This window comes from Vicugna pacos, chromosome 2, assembly GCF_048564905.1.
Source record: "Vicugna pacos chromosome 2, VicPac4, whole genome shotgun sequence".
NCBI classification, from domain to species: Eukaryota; Metazoa; Chordata; class Mammalia; order Artiodactyla; family Camelidae; genus Vicugna; species Vicugna pacos.
The window spans coordinates 4,568,803-4,589,005 of NC_132988.1; the positions used below are offsets into that span (position 1 = coordinate 4,568,803).

The following is a 20,203-nucleotide window of genomic DNA, read 5'->3' on the forward strand; positions in this document are numbered from 1 at the left end:
GGAACTGCACCACTATTACCAGCCTCTGAAATGTCTCAATTAAACGTTACTTCCTCAGAGAGGCCTTCCTTGAACTCTTAGACGAGAACAGAACCCAGCACTTCCTCTTTCTGAGCCTCTCTGTCCATGTCTCTGTCCCTGGCTACTCTGGAATCTACCCGCAGGTTGAGTCTGCATCGGTCACTGCCGCACTCCCAGGGCTGACAGTCTAGGTCACGCGCTGTCCGTAGAACTTTCTGTGATGATAGAAATGGTTCTGTAATCCACACACGCGTCCAGTATGAGTGAACTACTGAATTTTTTTTCCTAATTTAAATGCAAATAGCTGTAGGCAGCTGGTGGCTACACTTCCGACAGTGGAGGGTTAGAGCAATGTTTCTCAAAATCTGAATCAAAACGTCAGATATCTGCTTCTTGACCCACCCTCCAGGGAATTCTTCCCAGCAATAAAATGTGACAACTCGGTCTAGAATGTGATTTTCCATCCTGGCTTCACAGTAGAATCCCCTGGAGGAGGTTTTAGAAGAAATCAAGTCCAGCCACCCCCCCGGAGAGTCTACTTCCATGGGTCTGGGTCCAGGTATTAGAATTTGTAAAATGAAACAGAACGGAGACCCTCCCCCGGGCAGTCTTGAGAGCCTAGATCTGTTCTCAGGTGGCTCTCAGTACATACAGATAAATATACAGACAAACGGTCTGAGGGCGTTTATAAAGGATTCGTGATCACAGCTGAAATCTTGTGATGTCACAAGAGATGCTAGTAAACATCTGCGGTTGAGATGACTTTCTTGATATTCGGCAAAAAAAAAAAACCAGCTTTAGCTAGTCTTTAACAATTGTGTGAATTCTTTGGCCTTTTGTTTTATCCGTCAACAGTGCGCATCATACCAAGCTCTGGGGCATGTGGAGAGGGAGACAGGCTCAGAGCGCCCTCAACAGTCACCTCCTAAAACACACAAAAGCCTTTCTGGTTTGCTGGTTGATTGACAGCGGCCCGATGACCTCACACAAGTCACGTGACGGTGCGGCTGCCCAGCTGCCAGGAGGGTGGTTTCCAACCTGCGCCCCGGCTCAGCCCTCCCCTCCCCCAGGCGTGCAGGTGGTCGTCTCCGCGGGAGGCCACGGTTGCCCGGGCCACCCGGGGAGCCGTGGGAACGAGGCCTCCGGGTCCTGGGTGCCAGAGTCCTGCCCGAGCACAGGTAATTGTCCCGCGAGAAGTCCAGGCGGGCCGGGCTGAACGCAGAGGGAGTGGGGCGGGTGCAGGCTCGGCGCCGGCGCGGGGGAGGCGGCGGGCGCCGAGCAGGAGCGGGTTTGAGCCCCGGCAGCGCAGTGAGTACAGCGGCTCCGGGAAAGCCAGCAGCTTTGCTGGGAGCTTCGGATGATTTTGCAAAGCATGCTCGTGATTTAGAAAATGAAATAAGATAAAGTAAAAATCAAGGCTCAGAGTAAGTAAAATCAAGCGCTGCTCATTTTAGCCAAGACACCAGGGGAGCTTGCCAGGAGAGTTGAGGAAATTAACATGAAACTAAAACCGGAATCTTCGTCGAAGTGGAACAAGCAATATTGATCAGAACACACCAAATACCAACAACAAAGGTCTGAAGAGAAGTTTAAATTGCTAGGGGAGATTTGGAGGAAAACTAAATTGTTGGGAGAGGTTTAGAGGAAAAATACTCATCAATGAAACAAAAGCACTAGAACAAAAATAAATAACTATAGTTTAATAAAGTATCAGTGGATACTTAAAATAGCCACTAGAAAACTAATTTAATCTAAAATATACTAAATTAATTTAAAAGTTATTTTGAAGTAGTTTGAGATTTGTTGACCAGACAGGTTTGCATTAGAAAGCATTGGGACCAATGTGCTAACGTGATACTGTTTTTCTTTTCCACAAAAATGTCACTGATTTAAAAAGACTGTTCCTTAAAGGTAGTAAACTTTGCCAACCCAGGATGATATTAGGTCACATGGTTTCTGAAATGTACCAGAGGTGCATGCAATAATGTTCATTTACCTGCAAGTAACAACTTTAAGTAACACTGGTTAATTTTGTCCCAGAAGTCAAAATGCAGCTTTTGATCTCTGATAAACACACCAGATGGTTCTTTCAGTGAAATATGAGAGATACAGGGCTGCCAATATTCGTCAGTAAAGCCATCTTTTCACTAACATTGCTAATTCTCAGGGCTAGGCGTTCTCTTAGCAATGTGTTTATAAAGGTTTTGTTTCGCTTAGCTGATTTGGGTTAAAATGTTTTGTTTTAAGAAAGCACACAAAGTTTCAAACAGATACCTTTCTTACTCCAATTTATTGATCACTTTTGAAGTTACCCCTAGTTTTGGTTAAACCATCTTTAATAATACCAAAGACCATAAATCGTAGGTAGTTGCTCATTTAAAGTTCTCTGCAAAGAACCTATAAGGAACAGTATGTGAAAAAAATGAAACACCTTTAAAGTAAATATTTATCATTGTAAGATAAAGTAATAAGGAAAAGTGATTTCAGATATACTTTATTCAATACTTAACCATAAGAAATTATCACTATCATATTCAGTTCGGGGGGAAAAAGACTCGATTATTTTCAATTCCATTCCAGAGGACCTATATCGAGAAGTGAATGAACCAAAAGGTCAATGTGCAAAATATGATTTCAGAATGGTATCAGGGTGTGGCTCTGGTTACCTTCTGTGATAAAAATGACTCGTGGTGTTGCTTTTTCCTGTGTACTTTGTGCAACTAAGAAGGTGGATTATGTGCAAAAAAAGCCTTTCCTGAATTATCTTGTGAAAAATATCTGGTTCTTGGCTGTTTGGGTTTTGGTCCTTTTCTTTGTAGGGAACTGGAACTTCTGAATAAACTTAGCAGCGTTGTCCAGTAGAACGTTCTCTAATGATAGAAATCTGTATATAATCTGCACGGTCCAGTATGGTAGCTGCTGGCTCTATGTGACCATCAAGCACTTGAAATGTAGTTAGATAACTAAACTTTAGTTAATTTCAATGAGAATTTCGTTACCCAGATGTGGCCAGTGGCTACCAGACTGCAGACAGCTGACCAGCTGCTTTCCTTTGTCCTGCTGACTGGCTAGCAGAATTGTGAAAGACACACCGCTGACCTTGTACTTTCGGGGAGTCCTGAAGATGTTTTCCAAGAGCTTTAATTTTGAAGGGATTTAAGAGATTCTAAGGTTTTTGTTTTTCATTTTTCATGACATTTATTGTTTTCTTTCTCAATTTACAAGGGCTACTTGTTCATTGCAGACTACTAGAAATACATAAAAGCATGAAGTAAAAATTTACCATCACCTTCCTCACCCTTCAGAGATCGCTGTCTTCAGTATTTTGACACATTTCCTCCCAGAGTGGTTTTTTTTTCAATTGAAGTATAAGTGACCTACGACACTATGTTAGTTTCTGGTGCACAACACAGTGATTTAGTATTTCTGTACATTACAGAATGATCACCACAACATGTTTAGTTACTATCTGACACCACACAAAGGTATTACAATATAATTCACTGCAGTTCGCACACCGTATAGTTCATCTCCATGACTCTGATTTTGTACCTCTTAACCCACTTACCTGTTTCACTCAGCCGCCAACCCTGCTCGCCTCTGGTAACCACGTATTTGTTCTCTGTATCTGTGAGATACATAGATATATAGATTCTTTGTTATGTTTGTTCCTTTGTTTCGTTTTTTGGATTCCACATATAAGTGAAACCACACGATATTTATCTTTCTCCTTATGACTTATTTCACTCAGCGTTAATACCTTCTAGGTCCATCCACGTTGTCACAAATGGCAAGATTTCCTTATTTTTATGGCCGAGTAATAGTCAATTGTGTGTATGTGTATACGTGTGTGTATATATATAATATATTTTTTATTCATTAAACCATCACTGGGCACTTAGGATGCTTCCATATCTTGGCTATTGTAAATAATGCTGCAGTGAATATGGGTGTGCATGTATCTTTTTGAATTTTAGGGGTTTTTTTGTTTCAGTGTTTTGGTTGTTTTTTTTTTTTTTCCAGAAAGGTACCAGTAATTGGATTTTGTGGATGGTATGGTAGTTCTATTTTTAGTGTTTTAAGGACCCTCTGTACTGTTTTCCACAGTGGTTGAACCAAGCTGCATCTCCACCAGCAGTGTAGGAGGGGTCCCTTTCCTCCACAGCCTCTCCAGCATTTGCTATTGCTTGTCTTTCTGATGACGGCCATTCTGACAGGTGTGAGGTGGTATCTCACTGTGGTTTTGATTTGCATTTCCCGGATGATTAGTGATGTTGAGCATCTTCTCGTGTGCCTGTTGGCCATCTCTGTCTTCACTGGAAAAATGTCTATTCAAGACCTCTGCTCAGTTTTTAATTAGGTTTTCTTTTTTTTTGGCATTGAGTTTTATGAGTTCTTCATATATTGTGGATACTAACCTTTTACTATCTTCTCTGATTTAGTAGGCAGCATTTTAGTTTTATTGATGGTCTGCAATGCTGTGCAAAAGCTTTTTAATTAGATGTAGTCCCATTTGTTTTTTTTTTTTTAATATTTTGTTTTTGTTTCCCTTGCATGGAGAGACAGATTCAAAAAAAAAATTGCTAAAGCCAACGTCAGACAGTGTACTGCCAGTGTTTTCTTGTGGGAGTTCTATGGTTTTAGGCCTTACATTTACATCTTTTATTCATTGTGAGTTCATTTTGGTACATGGTGTGAGCAAGCAGTCCAGTTTGACTCTTTTACATGTAGCTGTCCAGTTTACCCACTACCATTTATTGAAGAGACTTTCTTCTCTCCATTGGAGATTCTTGCCTCCTTCCTCATAGATTAATTGACCATCTGTGTGTGGGTTTATTTCTGGACTCTCTATTCTGTTCCTTTGATCTATGTGTCTGTTTTTGTGCCAGTACCATGCTGTTTTGATGACGGTGGCTTTGTAATTTGGAATCAGGGAGCATGATAACTCCAGCTTTGTTCTTCTTTCTCAAAATTGTTTTGGCTCTTCGGAGGCTTTTGTGTTTCCATATAAATGTTGGAATTATTTGCTCTAGTTCTATGCAACATGCCACTGGCGTTTTGACAGGAATTGCATTAATCTCTAGATTGCCTTGGGAAGTATAGTCTTTTTAACAATAGCCTTTTGATCCATGAGCATGGTATGTCTTTCCATTGTTTCTCTTCAATTTATTTCATCAGTGTCTTACAGTTTTTCAAGCACAGGTCTTTTACCTCCTTGGTTGGGTGTATTCCTAGGTATTTCATTCTTTTTGATGCTGTTGTAAATGAGATTGTTTTCTTAATTTCTCTCTCTGATAGTTCATTATTAGTGTATCCTGCAACTTTGATGAATTCATTTATTCAAAAAAACTATTGTTTTTTGATGCATTCTTAAGGTTTTCTGTGTACAGTGTCATGTCGTCTGCAAGCAGTGACAGTTTCACCTCTTCCTGTCCATTTGGATTCCTTTCATTAATTTTTTTTCCTTCCCATTGCCATGGCTAGGATATCCAATACTGTACTGAATAAAAGTGGTGAGAGTGGGTATCCTTGTCTTGTTCCTGGTCTTACAGGAAATGCTTTCAGCTCTTCACAGTTGAGTATGATATTAGCTGTGGATTTATCATATGTGGCCTTTATTATGTTGAGGTATGTTCCCCCATACCCACTTTGTTGACAGTTTTTACCATAAATGGATGTTGGATTTTGTCTAAAGCTTTTTCTGCATTTATTCATGTGATCATATGATTGTTATTCTTCAGTTTGCTCATGTGATGCATTGCATTGATTTGGAGATATTGAAATAGACCTGCATCCCTGGGAAAGTTCCCACTTGGTCATGAGGTCTGATCCTTTTCATGTATTGTTGAACTCTGTTTACTAATATTTTGTTGAGCATCTTTGCATCTATGTTCATCGGGGATATTAGCCTGTCATTTTCTTTTTGTGTGATGTGTTTGGTTTGATATCAAGGGGATGCTGGCCTCACACAGTGAGTATGAAAGCAGCACTGACTCCCTGGCCTGGGGCACCGGAGGACTGGTGACAGCTGGCCTTTGGGTGGGGCTGGGTCCCATTGTCAGTAGGCTAGTGGGAGGACTTCAGAATGGTGCTTGCTGGCACCAGTGTCCTCCTGGCAGAATGATTTCCTAAAAATGTCTGTTGCCAATGTCTGTTCCCCAGGGTGAGTTTCAGTTGCCTCCTGCTTCTCCAGGAGGCTCTCCAAGATCAGCAGGTGGGTCTGATGCAGGCTCCTTTCAAATTACCACTCTGCCTTGGGTTGGGGAAGAGTGGAATCTCTCTTTCCTCTAGCCCTCTGGTTTTCCCCAACACGTGTCTCACTGGCCTTCAAAGCTAGAAGTTCTAAGAGTTCATCTTCCCCGTGAGGGAACCCCATCTGGGGAGACCAGTATGGGGCTTGAATGTCTCACTCCTTGAGGGAATCTGCAATTGTGATTATTCTCCCATTTATAGGTAGCCTACCCAAGGGTGCAGGTCTTGACTCTACCATGTTTCTGCCCCTCCTACCCAACCCCTAGTGATTCCTTCTTTATATCTTCAGCTGTAGAAGATCTTTTCTGCTAGTCTTCAGGTCATTCATACGTGCTCTGTAAACAGTCATAATTTTGGTGCACATGGTGAGCTTAGGGTCTTCCTACTCCACCATCTTAGTCACCTTCAAGAGGCTTAGGAGATTGTTGAAAAGTTCTTCAGGAGATTCTTCTGTTTTTGTGGGGTTTTTTTAAGTCATAAAGATAGAGAGCTCATGAACCATTTAAACTACACACTGAAGGGTGTGTACCACTGATCAAGAAAAGTGCCTTTACCTCTAGGGGACTGTGAGTACATAGCTAAAAGTGTCGTTACACTCATGTTTCAAATATTCGAGGAGATTTTTGCTTGGAAGGCACTGATAGTTGTCATGTCTGCACATGTGCTCTCTCCTTTGATTGTCACAACCACCAGTTGAAGTGAACAGAATCCTGGTCCACAATCATCATTCTACCAGTCCCTGTATGCAAGAGAATTTCTTTATAATAACATAAAAGTTGTATCCAGGTCTTAGAAGAAGTTAGGTTTTCAAACTCTGAAGACAAATTTTTTTGGTTTTTGTTCGCTTTGTAGGTTAGTGATCAAGAAATATTTGTTGAGAAAATACATGAGAAAATGAATGAATTAATGAATGTGATTGTGAGCATCATACATCATTTTATAATGTCCTAGCTTTTTGTCTGGAAGAAGGACTCTTAATGTACTTTTGAGGCGCTCAGTAAAGTTCATGTCTGGATCACAGCTTATTCATGGACTCACCACTTCTTAATTGTTTCATTTTTATTTCTTTCATTTCAGAGGCTCTTGAAGAGCACACCAAGTCTCAGGTGAATCAGCTGGCCCTTGGGTCTGGCAGTAGTGGGAACCATGAGCAGTAACGGGACAGACCTGACTGCTGGTTTCATCTGCTCGTCTGCAGCCATCCTTTTGTTTGGCTCCAACTTTGTGCCACTGAAAAAATATGATACTGGCGATGGTAATTATTTTTCCTTCTCTGTGAACCTTAAATTGTTTTTAAATGTGGAGTTCACTTCTGGGGTCTTTTTAAAATGGTGGTTATAAAAATACATTTTTTTTGTACCTGGTGCCAAATGAATAGAGCTTAAAACCAATCATTTGAGGATGTGCATGCCAGGTTATCCAAGCGTTCAGTATAGGATACGCTTCAGACTGCGTTTCATAGTACAGCTGGGATGGAGGTAGCTTTTTAGCCATATCTGTTATGCTTACAAAAGAAGGAAAGGAGTCAGTTCTGCTAATAACTCTTGTTTTGCAAATACAAATTTCTGACACAGCTGATGTAATAGAGAACAGTTTGAGCATCACATGAATTTTGTATCTGCTTAGGTGCAATTTTGCCTCAGGAACATTAGGTGAACACAGAAAACTACACCCAGATGAAGAAGGATGCAAAGTACGGCACAAAATGTGCTCACACACCCTCTCACACACCCACCGGCTCTGTTAGTACCACATCTCTCCACTTCCAGTGTTACAAACCTCCTTCACCACCTTCACAATAACTCACAAGCTGCAGCACTTCTGATGATCACTTACATGAGCAAACGTCAGGTCTTTTCCAAAATCCAGTGGTGTATTTATTGCAGCATTCGTGAATTTCCTCACCACCTAACCACTGTAAAACTGCGCTACCATTTTTTATTAGACTCTTATCTTGCTTTAGTACGTTGCTGATGAAGTTTTTACGTGTTATGTCCTTAGCCCCACTTTCCACGCAAGCTCTGCAGGTTTTATCATGTGATTTTACGAAGTGCAGTGATTTTTTAGGAACACACATGTCACCATGCAGTAGAATTGGCTGTAATGGGAATTTTAGGGAAGCGGAAGTAATAATTCTCTTTGTCTACCTGCTGTTCGTCTCAGAGCTGGGGCAAGGAGTTGGGGATGTGATGGTACGCACCTCTTGGGAAGCATTGTGGTATCATCCCAGTTCCCCCGTCTTTATACAACTTAGACGACAGAGCTACAAATCTTGTTCCTGTAGAGCCTTGCTGCTTCTTCCCTTTAGAGTTAGAAAAAGAATGAAAACAACCCAAAAAAAAAAAAAAGCATACTAAGGGGCAGAGGATATGGCTTTGGGGTTGAGACTGCACGTTATGAGAACTGCGTGATCCCGGGCAAGACTTCACAGCTCTCTTGTTCTCAGTTTCTGATTTGTAAAACTCAGAACTTGTAAAATGAAGTTCCCTTTTATCTCCGTGCTCCTACTTTTCTTTTTTGTCTTCGAGGTTAACAACTTTTTTTTTCCTCTCCTCCACCAGGAGATTCAATGTAAAAGTCAATAGAGTCAAAAGTGCCCCGTTAGTTATAACTGCCTTAGTATTTCTCCCAATGTTGACTTTTTCTTTATCCTTTTCATCCCTAAACCCTCTTTCTGAGCCTCAGAAAAGTACAGATATACTTCACATCAACATGTGATGGCCAAGTAACTGGCAGATGGCAGCCCAGTGCATGGAAAGTAGATGACCCCTGACCTAGAAGCTAATGCTCAATTTTGGAACATCTGACTCATCGCCGACACCCAACTCTAAGTGCACGAGGCCTCCATGTGCCCGTAACTGGCCTTATTTTTATCCCAAAGAGCCACATGTGAGCCCCATGGTGTAAATTACTGATGTGCTGTCCTGAAGTTCTTAGTGCCATGTCTTTGGTGAGGATGGCACTGTTGTCACATCTGAATAAAAATATATAGACTTGGTCTTGCCAGTCCTCTTTGGTAGAAAATTCTAGATTCCTGCTAAGCAAGAATGCACTGTGTAGAGCAAGCTTCAATCAAATTGAGTTCAACTTCCAGCTTTACAAACTGTTAGCTGTTTGAATGAGTTCCTTCATCTTACGCTGATTTTCTTTATCTTTGAATGAGGGTTAATTATGGCTCATAGTAGTTGTAAGAATGATAATAGATGTGCAAAGTGTTTGGCATATAGGTGTTCAATAAATGGTGGCCATCCTGTAATATCTCAATGATCTTCCTAAGCACTAATTTCCGTAAGTCAGCTTGAACCACTGACACCAATTTCTTTTATTTCCAGGAATGTTTCTCCAGTGGGTACTTTGTGCGGCCATATGGTTGGTTGCCCTGGTGGTCAATCTGATATTACATTGCCCCAAGTTTTGGCCTTTTGCAATGGTTGGGGGCTGCATTTGGGCAACAGGTAATGCACAATGTAATTTATCCTTTAATCGTTTTCTACTGTGATCAAAATAAATATGATTCATAATAGAAGGAAACAGCACAAAGAGTAATTCTAAATAATCCCTAGTCACAGACACTCGAATTTAAAAATTTAGCTTCTTTCATAAATATTTTTGGTACATTTGACTCTTTCCTTTTAATGATTTTTTCCTTGGTTCCTGGTAGAAAATTGTCATAACAAAATTGTTATTGTATATTATATATGTTGTTATATAAAATTATTATAGCAAAAATGTTTTACTTGCTCGCTGTCTGTTCAAGCATAGCTCATATATTAGTCTAAGTGCTCTGACCTTTCTTTCTCCAGCATGTTGATCAGAAAATATTTATTAAATAGTCATCTCTACTAATACCATTTTTAGGACGTGTTCTCAAAAGCAGACAAACACAGACACATTATCGTTTCAGAAGCACAGGCAGAAAGACCAAAGCAAACAGTCATCTTCTCTCTGTTGCCTGAAATCATATAACTAGAGTTTGTGCCTTTGCTTGCCAATCAGGAGTGTGTTTCCTTTAATATAAACACACCCCAGGAGAGCTTTCTTCTCTTCAGCAAACAGAATCCCACGTATCAGGGATCTCTAGAGGTACCTTGATTAAAAGCAAATACATTTTAAAATGTTAAAAATGTACTGGGTACCCAATTCATTTGAAGTAAGTACAGAATTGAGTGATTTAGTGATGTTCATGAGTTGGAGAACAAACTTTTCAGTTTCCGTTGGAATTTCCATTCCTGTTCCTCACTTATACTTAGTACAATTCTGATGATCATGTCTAATGGGAGAGGGAGCAGAGGAAGCAGCCATTTATCCTGCAGGTCCTGACACCCACTGTAGTACTTATGTCCCCGCAGTAGGTTCCACTGGGAGTCAGTGGAGGAGGGTCTAATTTGAGAAGCGTTGCAAATGCAGATGCCGTAGGTCACGGTAACTGATTGGGTGTGGGCGGCAGAGGAACGGGAGGAGCCATCGGGGATGCAGGGATCTTATCACAGGTGGTTGGGAGAGTGGTGGCGCCATTGACACGTATGAGGGAAAGAATGTGTCTCAAAGGGAAAATGATGAGTTCATCTTGGGACCTTTTGAGCTTGAAGTTCCCGGTGTTCCCACAAGTAAGGGACATCTGGTTGGAAATCTCTTATTGGCCCCAGAACTCTGGAGACGGTCCAGGCTAGCGCTGGGAGCATGTGTCTCCAGCTGATTGCTGAAATCATGGAATGAGTCAAGTGCTCAAAGAAGAAGATAGCAAGAAGAAGAATGTGTTCTAGGGAAAATATTTAAACAGCACTTACATCCAGATGGTCTGATGAGAAGGAGCTAAAGAAAGAGAAAAACAGGAGGGAATTCAGATAGGAAGGCATCTTGGAAGCCAAGAGAGGAAACCTTCCAAGAGGAGATTGCAAGTCTGAGGCCAGTCGGCTGAGAGGTTAAGAACTGAAGAAACCGACCATGAGTTTGGCCCTGAGTGACCCTCAAGAACTCAAAGCATTGGGTTCTGGACTCCAGAAAACAAGGCAGTGAGCACAGGAGAGCAAAGTTGGGGGCCATATTGGGCCAAGGACCCCGCCAGTGGTGGGCCCTGGTTCAGGTCTAAGCAGATGGTCACAACTAATTTTATCATTGACCGGCTTCTGCAAAAAGCTATAAAACAGAGCCCCATGTGAAGGATGGAGAACACAGGTGCAGTTAGGCAAAGAGCTAACTCCACATTTTCTTTTCAGGATTTTGCCCTAAGCCTGGTTCTTTCAGCAATCAGTCGTGAGCTCCATGCCAGAAAACACGGCTATTTTATTTGAAAAATGAGGAATTGTGCTTTACTAAGTTTGTCCAAATCCCAAAAGCTCTCGTTGCAGTTAAAATAAAAATTAATTCAATTTGTAAATGTATTTCCTGTAGTGGAAATAACACCTTTCTTCTGTGTGTCCCGCCTACAGGGAACATTGCCGTTGTCCCAATCATCAAAACCATCGGGTTAGGCCTTGGCATCTTGATCTGGGGATCATTTAATGCCCTAACTGGCTGGGCCAGCTCCAGGTAACACAAGGAAACTGTTTCCCTGCATCCCCACCCTCTGTAAGGCGAGTGCTAGGTCCCGGCTCGCTGAGCGGAGCCGCACAGGGCTCTCCCCGCTCCGAGATTCCGTCTCCTCCCAGAGACACGCACATCAAATGTGCTGCCTTAAGGTCTAAGGAAGTGATCTGGCCGTCTGACCAAGGGAAGGTGAAGAATCCTCTCTAGCAGAAGCAGGGACAGAGAAAGGGCACTGGTGACGCATTCTCCCCTTCCATTGGGTGACAATTTGCCGGGCACGTGAAAGGCACGGTTCTCATCCCGTTTTCCCAAACATACGAGGTGAGCACTATCCTGGAGGAGAGCTGATACACGGCAGGGGTTGGGGAACCTGGGAGAGTCATGGAGCTCATAAGCCAGGCTCAAACCCAGATCTTCTGGTGCTAAAGCTCGTATTCGTCTTTCCAGGGTCTGGGCCGAGGTCAGCAAACAGAACACACCTGTTGAAGTAGTGTCTGTGGCTGAGCTGAGTAGTTGTGAGAGGCCACCCGGCCCCCAGCACATAAACTCTTCACTCCCTGGCCCTTTAAGGGAAAGTTTGCCAACCCCCAGCTCTAGAGCTGAGCTGTCCTGTAGGGTTTGTAGCAGCCACGTGTGGCCACGTCTGTTGAAATTTAAATGAATTAAAATGTGATCAAATGAAACAGTCAGTTCCTCAGCTGTACTGGCCACATTTCAGGGGCTCAATAGCCACCCCAGTGGCCAGTGCAGCTGTGGAGCAGCCCCACCGACGAGGAGAGGCCGGGTGGACGCCTCCGCCCTCCGTCAGCATTCAGATTCACGTTCGAGTTGAGTCTGGACCAATAGGAGGAGGCTCTTCTTCTGAGGTTAATTTTTGGGCTCCACTTCCCACCCAAAGCCCTGCAACAACCTCCATTATAACAAAGTGAACTAACCTCCGACACATTCTTTCCTGTCCTTCCCTCATTCCCACGCTGCTGTCAACAAGTTCTTTTTTCTTCTTCTTGCTTCCTTTCCTGTTGCCCCTGGATGCTTCCCAGGGATTGTCGGTAACGACCACTACAACATCAAGGCATGAAAAAAGGGAAGAATTTAAAGTGATGCCAAAGAGTAAGGAATTTAACCAAGCTCCTAACGTCTATTTCAGATAATACACAAAATTGCAACCAGCCAGTCAGCATTCAGCTGGCCACTTAGTCTGTTTTTCCTTCCTTCTTCCTTAGTCTCATGACAAAAAGGACACTCACAAGTACTTGTACAGATACTAACTTTTTAATCTTCATCAGAAATATATATGGTAGGTAAAATTATCCCCATTTTAACCATGGGAAATTGAGGCACAATTGAGATAATTAACTTATCCAAGTCACAGTTAGTAAGTGAGGGACCCAGGATTTGAATCCAGGGATCTGACCCGGAGCCCCTGGCTTTAAACACTGTGATGAACACATATTGAACCAGATCTGCTTTGACGTGACTTTCTCCATTTCCAGGTTTGGCTGGTTTGGGATGGATGCAGAGGAAGTGTCCAAGCCACTGCTGAACTACATCGGAGCTGGGCTGTCAGTAGTAAGGTACTCGGCCATTTCTAATGATTTAGCTCTTCTTCCCAACACTTAGAATGCTTCTTAGAGATCCTGATGTGTTTACAGTTTTCCACCCACATCTCATACATCAGCACGATTTTTTTCTCAGAGTTTTTGTTGATACTGACAGACTTGGCCTCAGAGGGCAGAAGGTACCAGTGCTGGGGGTCGGGAGCCCCAACCTCATGGCTCAAAAGCTCTGAGACCCTGGGAAATCGTTTAGCTCCTGTGAACCTCACTTTCATTATCCGTAGTACTTAGAAAGTCATCATCTATAGCTCCCAGGTCAGGATCAAATGGCCATTAAAGTATGTTGCAAACAAGAAAATGCTCTGTAAGTCAAAATTATTATGCTGGCTTCCTGATGCCCCAGAAAAGCCAGTACCCGCTCGCTCTCCTTATTCCTCACGGATGCTCTGCTACTCAATTTCCAGTCTCCTGCCACCCTGCTCGACTCTTCTCAACCTGCTCAGATAACCCCTCTCTCACCTGTGAAAACACACACGCGTGTAAATACCTGTTTGGGGCTGGATCTGTGTCCAGCTGTACACGCTGTATGAGTGCGGAGGAAGATGACTTTGAACCTCTGTATGGCGGTGTTCAGTCAATACAACGACAGCAGAATTAGCTCACCTCCAGTTCAGCCCCCGTCCTCTCTGGGCTTCATCTGTATTTCCCGTCCATGCCTTGCATAATGGACAGCCCTGCCGGCAAGGATTTTAGGGCTCATTTATTTTTCAGGAGGAGAACATGATATTTCTCTTCCTCCGCGATGATAGCTTTTCCCCAGCCACGTTCGTGAGCAATCTCTTTGTCATTGAAGTGTTGCCTTAAGAGAGTGCTTCCAGGCCAATTGGAAAAGAAATAACATTGATTATTCTAAAATAGCAGATTTCTTGACATTTGGGGTGAGAGGCAATTTTGTATATTTTGGACGATTTATGGAGCCTTCTAGCTTCAGTTAGCTCTCACAAAATCAATTTCTTTACACCCCAGAATTGTAATGGAGAGCGCCCTAGTTTTGACTTGATGGTAATTTAAGGCCCTTTTACTCAGTCCATCAGGCATTGTTTTTCTCCATATTTCTTTCTCCTCAAGAAAGTGTGCAGTCTCGAAAATTACAAATTTTTTGTGTTCTACCACATTTATTTGTGTGACCTTGGGCAAACCACTTAATTTCTCTAAATCTGGTTTTCTTCATCTAGGGTTTAAGTGGGGCTATTAATTGCATCAGCCTTCTATGATTTTTGAGCAATAAATGAAATAAAATTGTGTTCAGTGCTACATACAGGGCTGGCCGCACGGCCGATGCCCTGCACGTGGGGTCATTTTAAGAAGAACAGGCGCTCTTTTTATTAATAATTGTTTCATGTTCACCTGCTGTCCCCTGCTGTCCAGCTCTGCAGGGAGCAGTCAGCGCCCCTGGGGAGTCACCCTCCTTGGTCTGGAGCTCGGTCCAGGGCAGGGAGATGCAGTGGTCTCTCCCTGGGGAGCATCCTGGCTGCCGTGTGTGTTTCATTGTTGACCTGAAACAAATAGCAAGATGGGCTGGTTCAGGATCAACAGAGAGTTGCAATGTGGGGTCTAACCGTGGTGAGCCAGTGCAAGCCGCGTCCGCAGGGCAAGGGAAGGAGAACGCTTTTATAGACGAGGAAAAGAAGTCGGGAGGGCTGTCTTAGACAAAGAGTCCGTGACTTTTCATGGGCTGAGTCCTTGCCAGGACAGAAGAGAGGGGCCTTTCTTCTTACCATTGGGCTCTGTGATCATCACAAGGCATGTGAGCTCCCCCTTCTGGTCTCCTGACTATGTAATTGAGGTTTCTGTTCATTCATTTTTCACTCTTTCCTGGAACCTTTCATTTCATTATTTTAACTCAGTTAAATCAGTTTGTTCTGAAGGGAACTCACTGAAATGGCTTGGAGCTTTCATGATCAGTGTTAGGAAACTTGGAGTGTAGTTACATTGGTTTAGGACGTTGCTTCTCTTTTTAAAATTGAAATGACTCTTCTCCCATACAGTGCTCTGTAAAGGGCGGCTTAGACCATGTCCAGCCTTCCATTTTCCCAGTGGTGTGTCTTGGGTGAGCATCAGTCAGTCTCCACGTCCAAGACCGCTCCAGGCACCTTAAACAGCAGAGGCTCTAACACAGGGAAGTGCTGACAAGTGTTATCAGGCTCAGTGGAGCGAAGGAAGGGAGGTGGCGTCACTGGAAGCCCTGAAGCCCCACCCCAGCTGGCGATGGGGGACAGACGCCTCTGCCCTGAGCTACCACTGCCCCGGCAGCCGCCACCAAGGCAGGACAGCGCCCCCACCCCTGCCTTGTTCATGTGCCTCCCCCAGCAAAACCCAGAGGCAAGTACAGTTTGGGAGAATGTCGTTTTCAGTCTTCTAGGCCCCATGGTTCAGGGTGGAGGTGGAGCTGACACCAAGAAACAAAGTCCAGGACACTCTCTTAGATGCTGTTGTGAAGATCCAGGAGTCGGAGTTCACAGAAAGGCAGGCTCACTCCCCAACTAAACAAAAAGGCTCCAGGTTACCCTTGAACCTGCTCTCCATCCTGCTCTCGTCTCACCTAACGTGCTGTCTCTGGAGAGCTGTGCCAGGAGGAAACCCAGGTCTCCATTTCTAGCCTTTTCCTATCTCAGAGCCACTATCCTTACCTGTTACTATGGACCAGGCTACACATCTCAAGGAAGACGCCCAGGGGAGGTGGCCCACTGGGTCAGGCGCAGGGTCAGCGTTCCGCAAGCACCGGGCCGTCGGTTCCTTTCTCTTTGCCTTCAGCATTTCCCAGTCAGAACTCCTGTTCTTATTTTAGCTTTCTCTGAAAATCGGCTCCTCATGGACGGTATTAGCCACAGTGGTTCACATTCAAAACTCAACACTGAAAAGCTGAAAGGCTTTCTGCTAAAATCTGAAACAAGACAAGGATGCCCACTGTCACCACTTCTATTCAATACAGTATTGGCAGTCCTAGCCATAGCAATTAGACAAGAAAAAGAAATACAAGGGATCCACATTGGAAAAGAAGAGGTAAAACTGTCATTATGAGAGAGATGTTTAAGGACAAAAATTTATTAGGCTAAGGATGTGTGTTTTGTCTCATAAACTGTAATCTGGAGAACTTTCCATATCAGAGCATAGAGGGCATCCTCATTCCTTTTTAACCGGTGTGTCATATTCCATAGTGTGACCTTGAAGGTTGGCTCACCTGAGTGTGGCTGTACCTGTGTTACAGGGACCAGAGCAGGATTGGTCAGGTCAGGGGTGGACATGCCTGTGGCTGTGGTACGTGGCCCCAGAGTCCCCTCCGTGGGGGTTGTGCTCACACCAGTGGGGCCCACCTCCTAGAGTTTGTCCAGCGGAGGATGTTGAGCTTTGGAGGGTTTTGTCAGTCTAACAGGTGAGACATATTATTTCAAGGGAGGTCTTTTGTTTGTATTTTTTACCATGTGATTACAAGATTAAGCAGGAAAAATAAATAAATAAAAGAAAGATGGGACCACTGAGTGAAACAAGAAAATCAAGGGAAAGAACTGATTTGGGGAGTAAGCTTATGAGTTTAGCTTTTAACCAGCTGCAGTTAAGGATAACAAGAGATGTCAGAGAGAAGGCAGTGCTAGAAAAAGGGCAGGACCCTCGAAGAGGCAGTTCAGAAATAATCTCATATCATTAGGACTGGATTTAAGCTGTTAAATTTCCCTTAAGTATCAGGGAACTTGATATGAACCAGGGTTACGATAGACATCGCTGAAATTTATTTCCTTTACAGTGCTTTCATATTTTTGTTCATCAAAAGTGAAATACCAAATAACACACCTTCCGTGGACACCACCCCACTGATGACAGAGCATGTGAGTACAGTGAGAGAGACAGCGTGATCCGAAGCATGAAATTAAGATCAAAGGAAAATCAGAGACTTGAACCCGGATGAGAAGGTGGTGGGAAGTTTTGTTTTTAATCGGGGCTATCTGAAATATCTTAGTGTGTTTATTCTGGCGAGGTCTATGAAGTAACCAATCAGTAGTTCCACGATAAAGGTTCTCAGCAAACACAGAGGTCTGTGTTTATTAACGGTAGATCTCTATTAGGGGATGGACATACAAGCCCATATTTTGGAATAACTTAAGGGGAGCCCTAAGTGCTGATGCAGAATGTGAAAGTCAGTTTAGAAAAGAGGTAGAAGGAAGTTTTAAAGGATGCCCCGGAAGGGCAGGGGGCAGCGGACCAGAGGAAGTCAGTGAAAGGGTAAATCGAGTCATTTGAAAGTAGGAACTAGACTGGATTTTCTCCTATTTCTCTTTTCTGCCGTATCTGGTTCCACTCAAAGGCAAAGACAGGAAATATGTAAGGAGTCACTGCTTTGACTTTGAAGAACCTAAATTAGTCTGGGAAGCAAATTGAGATTAAGCAGGGACACCCTTGACCAGTGGCTCCAAGTACAAAAGCGATCTCGGAGCCAGCCCCCATCGCCGTGAGCCCAGACTTCGGTCCTTCCTTTGCCAGGTGTCTCTTCCACCTGCCATGGGACCGGGGCTACCCAGCTGCCCTCTAAACCTGGCGTCCCCGCCCCCCATCAAGGTATCGTTTCTCCAGAAGGTGCCACATCTACTCCTTCCTTCAAAATTCATCTTTTCTTCCCCGCCCTTCTTCCACAATCCAAAAGGTTCACAACTAAAGTGACTGCAACCTTAGTTCAATTGACACTACAGTTAAACAATAATTGGCTTGGATGTCAGAGAAAAGAGATGTATGAATCCACAGGCATCTCTAATCAGGGAGATGTTTCTGAGAGGATGGAGGAGTGAGGTGGGGGAAAGGTGTCTGGTGTTCCCTGCCGATTTGGGGGACGCAGATACTTCCTAACCAGCCACCCTTCACCCAAAGGGGGAAAGAAAGAAAATAAACTAAATGCAGCTTGGGAAAAGCTACATCGTAGGCTAATTGCCTCAGATGTTTCCATCAAGATGGAAGGATGTAAGTAAACTAAGTTTAAAGATACATACACAGTCTCGGTTAATGTGTGGCCATACGTTGCAAGGTCCCCGGGGTAGAAGAAAGCATTATTGCCAAAGGAAATCTTGACTTAGCAAGTGGGAGGAATTCAAACCTAGTTTCTTCTCTCCTACAAAAGTAGTGAGAGTATAACAGTGAGGAAGCTTCAGGTAAGAGACAGAGGATTCCATTCAATAGTAGAAATATTCTCAACTGGTTCCTAATTTTTCCCAACTCCAAATATTAGCTAATCTTGAAACAAGGCTGGAAACGTTTTAATCAACTAATTTACTTTAAAAAAAAAAAGTCTGAATAAAAATATGGCTATTGATCTTAAGAATTCCGTAGTAGAAAACTCTTAAGTTCTAATTTCTTTACAGATTATTAAAATATGCAAATAAATGCAAGCATTAATAAATTTTGTGAGTTTTGATAGGCATATCAAAATAGCCATATATTAAACTGTGAAAAAAATGCAGACAGAGAAGTTGCCAACTGCCAAACCACCCCGAGTGAAAGAGAGACTCAGAAACATTTGAGTCTAGAGGTGCCCACAGAGTCAGAATGCCGGGTAACGTGTTCATGTTTTAACGTGTGTTTGCGAGAGAAGTGAAAAACACTGAAAAGCTTTTCATCTCCAGGGTGATGATCAATTGATCTTTGTTCTGCTTTTTGCCAATGTTTTCACTAGGTGATTAACAAAGTTCAAGATCCGGATCCTGATTACTCCTGGGTGGATAAACTTTCCACAGCGCAACACCGCTTAGTGTAAGATGAGGTCCCGTTATCCTGTTTCATGGTCGGTTAAAGCCAGGATAACAGGAGTGAGGTTATATGCACCTGAGTTCACGGAGAAAATGGTAACACAGGCTTTGGCTTCTTACCTCCACGGTGGAGGGACTCTCTGGTGTCTGGCTGAGTTTTAAAGTTACAGAGGTCTTTGGTCTCAGGGCTTCAAGGAATTCCTAAGCCGCTGCAGTGTCTCTGGCCAATAAGCAGCTGGCAAAGGCAGTCTCATTTTGCAAGACTTTTGTGCCTAAAATGAAAGGGTAAAGTAAAGAAAAAAAGGAAAATAAAGTAGCATAGAAGTGTTGACCACAGAGTACAACCACAATCGAATCAGGCAACGCACGTCTCTGTTATGGCACGGCTTGGGAGGCCCGCTCTCCACTGGAAGTCCCTCCCCTCGTGGTTAAAGACAGTTTTATAATCCTAAGATGTTTATTTTCAAATACAGTAGACTATTTTGGGTCCATGTAGGTCCTAACCCTGCTCCCCCACTGTCTCTATGAAGACTAGAAGGGTGATGGTTAACAACAGCCCCTATATTTTAGGGGCTTGGGGGCTGGCAAGGAAATATTAGAATGTTTATATGTTTTATGTATGATTCTGTTTTGAAAATAAGTTCACTTATGTCATTTTTTTTAGATTCCACATGTGAGTGATATGGTATTTTTCTTTCTCTGTCTGACTTACTTCACTTAGAGTGACACTCTCCAGGTCCATCCATGTTGCTGCAAATGGCATTATTTCATTCCTTTTTATAGCTGAGTAGTATTCCATTGTATACATATACCACAGCTTCTTATTTACAAATGAACTTATTTACAAAGATAGAAAGCAAACTTATGGTTAGCAGTGGGGAAAGAGGGTGGGAAGGGGTAAATTGGGAGCTGGGGATTTGCAGATACTAACTACTGTATGTAAAACAGATAAACAGCAAGGCCCTACTGTATGGCACAGGGAACTATATTCAATACCTTGCGATGGCCTATAATGAAAAAGAATATGAAAAGGAATATATATATATGTACAACTGAGTC

General features: G+C 43.1%; 1 protein-coding gene across 8 annotated transcripts in view; it reads left to right on the forward strand.

Moving 5' to 3' along the window:
• Window positions 1–20,203, forward strand: part of TMEM144 (transmembrane protein 144) — a 43,255-nt gene that overhangs the window by 6,177 nt on the left and 16,875 nt on the right. For 4 of the 8 annotated variants that reach the window (XM_072974893.1, XM_072974888.1, XM_072974872.1 and 1 more), the window contains 6 exons: window positions 7,351–7,528; window positions 9,606–9,728; window positions 11,703–11,802; window positions 13,293–13,373; window positions 17,158–17,239; window positions 19,072–19,148. In XM_072974893.1, the coding sequence (XP_072830994.1) occupies window positions 7,420–7,528; window positions 9,606–9,728; window positions 11,703–11,802; window positions 13,293–13,373; window positions 17,158–17,239; window positions 19,072–19,148 (572 nt within the window). In that variant the 5' untranslated portion in view covers window positions 7,351–7,419. Of the gene's footprint in view, window positions 1–1,027; window positions 1,200–1,235; window positions 1,446–1,470; window positions 1,597–7,350; window positions 7,529–9,605; window positions 9,729–11,702; window positions 11,803–13,292; window positions 13,374–17,157; window positions 17,240–19,071; window positions 19,149–20,203 lie in introns of those variants that run through there. The other 4 variants (XM_015247382.3, XM_015247383.3, XM_072974877.1 and 1 more) reach the window with 4 other exon arrangements.